Source organism: Cynoglossus semilaevis, chromosome 11, assembly GCF_000523025.1.
Source record: "Cynoglossus semilaevis isolate Cse_v1.0 chromosome 11, Cse_v1.0, whole genome shotgun sequence".
Taxonomy (NCBI): domain Eukaryota; kingdom Metazoa; phylum Chordata; class Actinopteri; order Pleuronectiformes; family Cynoglossidae; genus Cynoglossus; species Cynoglossus semilaevis.
The window spans coordinates 2,328,703-2,333,707 of NC_024317.1; the positions used below are offsets into that span (position 1 = coordinate 2,328,703).

Genomic DNA, 5,005 nt, shown 5'->3' on the forward strand with positions numbered 1-5,005 from the left:
TCTGGGGTTTTTTTTTTTCACACTGGAGTTCCCAGCGGCAGCAGCAGCAGCAGCGTGGGAGCCTCCACGCAGACGTCCTGGGACTTTCTCCTCCTCATGACTTTAGTTTGAAGATTAACTTTTCAGCCTCGTAGCCTGGCACCGTGAGCAGTGACCGGAGACGACCTGTAAACACTGGAGGTCACCTGGTGTGACCCCTGGGTTTGACCTGAGAGAAGAAAAAAAACACAGGAATATTAAAGGCTGATCATGTCACAGCATGTTTAAAAAAACGGACTTCGTAAACGAGGTAGAAAAGTGAACTGCCCTCATTTGTGTCTTCAGAAAAAAGACAAAAAAATAAAATAAAATAAATAACCAATTAACCAACTAGAAGTTTGTGTTTAAGGAGCCAGCCTTCTGGTTCAAATTCCAGCCCTAATGGTGCTGCCCAGCCCCCCCCCCCACAACCCCAGGTGGATTCAAAGTTACATAACACAGAGGACACTGTGTTCAATGACAATAAAGCTGCCGTTTAATAAATAAATAAAAAAAATCAAATGATTAATCAGCAAATGAGCAAAATAACACAATTAGCACAGATTCAGGGTTTTTGTTGTTGTTTTTTTTTGTCTTGACATATAATCCAGACAAACGTCTGCTGAAATCAGTAGAGGGCGTTAGCGCCGCCCTCCTGTTGGGGTCGAAACCAACAAACAAATCCAAATCAAATTTGTCTCTGGAGTTTGGTTTTATTAAATCAAAGTTCACGTCAAATAAAAGATTTCTGAATCTGAGTGTTTGGTGGTTGTTTTTCTTAACAGCAAACAAACAAACAAACAAACAACAATCCAAACACTGCTGTGTGACTCACCGTCCTCAGCGACCCAGTCCTGGTCCGTCTGTCGTCCTGGTCCGTCTGTCGTCCCGGTCCGTCTGTCGTCCCGGTCCGTCTGCCGTCCCGTCTGTTTCCTCTCGGCTCCGTTGTCTGACAGTGTTGCCCAGAGATGAGTCATGTCAGTGTTGCTCCACGCAGCATGTCTGTGTTCTGACTCAGGTGAGTGGCCCCTCCCTCTGCTGCTCCCTGTGGACCTTTCTCCCTCTTTCTCTCTGTTTTTTTTTTTTCTGTCTGCTATCGTGCTGGAACGCTCACAACCAAAACACTTCCTGATAACAGCACAATCAGAGCAGCACGGCCTCCTCAGCTCCACACTCAACAGTCAACTTTTCCCACTCTGACCTGCGTTTGTTTCAGGGTCAGCTCCACTGCTCGCCCGACGCTGCGTTCTCTGGATTACGTGGATCCGGCCTCGAGTCCTCGCTCGCTAATTCCCGTAACCACGAGCCTGTCAGACAAGTTTATCACTTCGGAGAAAACCCATAATCTTGTCAACGTCTGAAGCACAGATAATATGTAGAGTGAATGAAAGGCAAACCACACACACACACAGACACACACAGACACACACACAGACACACACAGACAGACAGGTTGAGCGGTCAGACTGGTTTGACCACTTTCTCTGTCAGTGTTCCACAAAGACTGAAGGCTGAACATAAATCTCGCTCCAAATGATGATGTTAATGATACGAAGAAATGACTGAAAAAAAAAAAGGTCATTTGTCGGATTGGCAGCGTTATGATCATCTGCAGTGGCCTTCGACTGCCAGTGGTGGCGTTGTTTCTGACAACTGCTGTCAGCATAATTCAGTTCCAACTTTGATTTTGTTTGGTTAATTATATACGTATAATATATATATAGTAATCCTTTAGTTTAAATTTACTCTGTGTGAAATCTCGACCCGTTTAGTTGAAGACAACGCTAACATACTCGCAGGAATTGAAGAAAGACACACACAAAGATCTTCTTCAACAGCGCAGTTTTTTTTGTTTTTTTTTTAGTTTTCATACTTAAAGGTTTTTGTTCATCCCAGTTAAGTGGAATTACATCATTTTTGTTTTGTTTTTTCATACTTAAAGGTTTTCGTTCAGCCCAGTTAAGTGGAATTACATCATTTTTAGCGGAGCAGCTAATGATCTCTCCCGGCACGTTGGTGGGCCACGGCACAGAGGTTGGGACTCACTGGGCTTCAGCTCAGCCTCAACTATAGTTCTGTGCTAATCCTACGACTATGATGTGAACAAAAAATCTGAGCTCATCTGACAGGACGGCTGGTAAACGCCGTCTCAACTCTCTTCGTATCTGTTATTCAGCCATGCTACATGCTAAGCTAATGTCAGAGCAGCGTTTGCAACCGAATGAAACCAAGAGCTTTATGACTTTCTTCAACAGTTACAGCTTCCTACGGTTCTTCTACCCGGAGGTCGCCCTGCTGCAGTTTGGACCCGTTACTACAACCACGGGCATCAGTTTAAACAAATTCTTTGGCTCGATTTTGAAAAACTTTGAAAAGCACACAGTACTTTATCTGAAGGTGAAATCTTTCTGTTTCTAATTTGCTTTTTTAAAGAAAGGAAACAAAATCACACAGGTGATACAATGAAGGCCAGTTTTTTTCCCACCTGGGGTTTCCCAGAATGCAAATGTGTTCTTAAAAATGCAAATTTGTTTTCTTAAATGTGTCCACTTGGTAGAAAAAAAAAACAAAAAAAAAGGGTTTTGGTTGTGGAGCTTTGTGCAGCGTGACACTGAAATAAAATCATTTCATCGACGACAGAGAAAACAAACATTAATCTAAGATCAATCCCATTTATTTTCAATGTTAGGAGGTAGAACCATTCCCTCTTGGTGAACAAGTGTTTCCTTTTTTTTTTCAACCTTTTATTTGCTCTTAGAGATTTTTTAGACAGTGAAGTGATTGAGAGGTCTCTGCAGTGCGTCGTCAGCAGCCATCCACCAGCAGTCCACCGGTGAGGACGAGGCAGCGCTGTGGTCTGTGGCTGTGGATCTGCGTGCACACGGGAGACAGCGAACGCATCGTTATAATATCACAGGTTCCTTTCTCGACGGAAGTCATTAACTGGGAGCAGAGTTCACCTGATGACGTCAATCTCCCGGTCGTTGATCTTCACTTTGGTCACCGGGGTTTGCTGCACCTCCTCGTAACTCGTTGGCTTCAGACCTGGAACCACAGCAAAAACAACACAGACATGGAAGGTCACCCGTGTATCACATGTTGTCACATGTTATTATAGTGATATAGTGTTATTTCTCGGTTCGCAAAATTAATAATAATATTAAATTATTAATACATTTGAAAATATTTATTTTATATTTTATTATATATGCAATTTCCCAGATTTGTTTATTTATTATTCATAATAATAGTAATATTTATTTTATATTTTATTATATATATCCTAAATAGAAAATCATCCCTTTGAACAGAACAACATCCTCTCATACTTTTTATACGACGTCGCTGTTGGCCTCGTGTTTGTGACTTCATACCAACATTTTAAGTTTTTTCTATTCAACAATAAAACGAAACTGTAAGACATCAAAGACTTGTCCTCCTCACCTAAAATGCCTTCCAGGTTCTCGTTGTTGTTCGGCCGTTCCTTCAACACCGGCCACAGGAACGGTTTACCGTGACTCTCATGCAGCAAGATGACAATTCGAACATCTCCGGCTACAACGTCTACTTCCCTGTTGTGTTTAGTCACTGTCAGACTGGGGGGAGAAAAAAAAACAAACATTTTATTTCTTAAAATTATGTGGGTTAAAATTTATAAATTTAAGCAAAGTTTCTTTACGTTGCTTAAATTCTACTCGAGTAAAAGTACCCATCTACTCGAGTAAAAGTAAAACATTTACTTTGAGTAAAAACAAAGTTGTTTTTTTTTTAATTAACTGATGGAAAAATTGTTCCGGTCTGTCCGGCTCTTTCTAAGTTAAAGACATTTGTTTAACAATTTACAAAAGAGGCGGCTCTGAAACCAAATCATTATTTACAACAGCACCTTCCAACTGTTATGTTGTGTTCCTCTTGAGTGTAGACGCTCCTCTGACCATGGTCATGTACAGTGATATCTCCTGGACCAATCCTGATGTCCAGGTCAGCAGTGAGTTGAATGGTGACCCACAAGAAGCCTTCGCTTTGGAAGTGGCCCAGCTCCCCAGTCACAATCAGGTCTGGAGCAAAATAAACCACAATGACCGTTCGACATATACCACCCATGCTAACATAGGCCAAAGGTCAACGCTAGGGATGTCCGACAATATCGGCCGACCGATATCATCGGCTCGATATTAGTATAATAATGTAGGATCTGTAAGAATCGTTATCAGTTTTTTTTCTCCGACAATGAAAACCTGATAACTCAATGTCTGGGTTTTGAGAAATTAAAAAAAAAAAAATGGAAAAACGGCTGTATGTGAAAGTCACTAGATGGCAGCATTGCAGCTCAATTTAATAATCCATTTTGATAATAAGGGGATTGTATGCAGAACATCCATATCGGATATCAGCCCAAATAATAATATCGGAAATCCCTAGTCAACAAATTAGTTTGAAGTACTTTTTAAAGAAAGAAAAATGTTGATGGGGAAAAAGAACACTTTACTGACCTCTGTCAGGAACATGGAGCAGTTTTAGGGTAATATTTCCATCGACATCGAAGCAGATCGGTACTGGCTGACCTTTGAGCAAAAACCTGTGAGAAATAAGAACTAAAGAAAAACAGACGCAGTCATTTATCAAACGATGAATCAGTTTGGGCTTCGTGTTTCACATTAGCCGCGTTGACTACTGCCTTCACATTCACTCATTCATCCTCATTTAAAATGAATCAACTTTGGTTGAGGCTTTAATTGTTACAGAACAGAAATCTGACAGATGATCAAATAAAGGACATGGATGCAGTACCTCCTGTAGGAGGAATGTCTGTAGGAGCAATGAATGTAGAAAGAATGAATGGAGGAGAATGGTCTAGATCAGCATGGTCTGCACCATAGTAAAAAACATCTTCTTGATCTACTGTGAAAGAGTTTACAGACAGACAGACAGACGTCAACATTATGAATTCAACTTTAGAGTCTTATTTTAAAGGACAATATAAAAA

General features: G+C 41.0%; 1 protein-coding gene and 1 long non-coding RNA gene across 7 annotated transcripts in view; both read right to left on the reverse strand.

The window, feature by feature from the left end:
• Positions 1-101: 101 nt before the first annotated feature.
• Positions 102-1,821, reverse strand: LOC112487771 (uncharacterized). The gene is made up of 2 exons (XR_003051182.1): positions 854-1,821; positions 102-208 (listed from the first exon to the last, which is right to left on the reverse strand). It is a non-coding gene; the product is annotated as an uncharacterized LOC112487771 (long non-coding RNA).
• An 853-nt stretch (positions 1,822-2,674) lies between these two features.
• LOC103385810 (inter-alpha-trypsin inhibitor heavy chain H3-like) overlaps positions 2,675-5,005 on the reverse strand; it is an 11,220-nt gene continuing 8,889 nt past the window's right edge. For 2 of the 6 annotated variants that reach the window (XM_025060371.1, XM_008319800.3), the window contains 6 exons: positions 4,810-4,917; positions 4,512-4,613; positions 3,905-4,076; positions 3,463-3,614; positions 2,979-3,063; positions 2,675-2,889 (listed from right to left, as the gene is read on the reverse strand). In XM_025060371.1, the coding sequence (XP_024916139.1) occupies positions 2,784-2,889; positions 2,979-3,063; positions 3,463-3,614; positions 3,905-4,076; positions 4,512-4,613; positions 4,810-4,917 (725 nt within the window). In that variant the 3' untranslated portion in view covers positions 2,675-2,783. Of the gene's footprint in view, positions 2,890-2,978; positions 3,064-3,462; positions 3,615-3,904; positions 4,077-4,511; positions 4,614-4,809; positions 4,921-5,005 lie in introns of all 6 variants that reach the window. The other 4 variants (XM_017036468.2, XM_008319798.3, XM_025060373.1 and 1 more) reach the window with 2 other exon arrangements.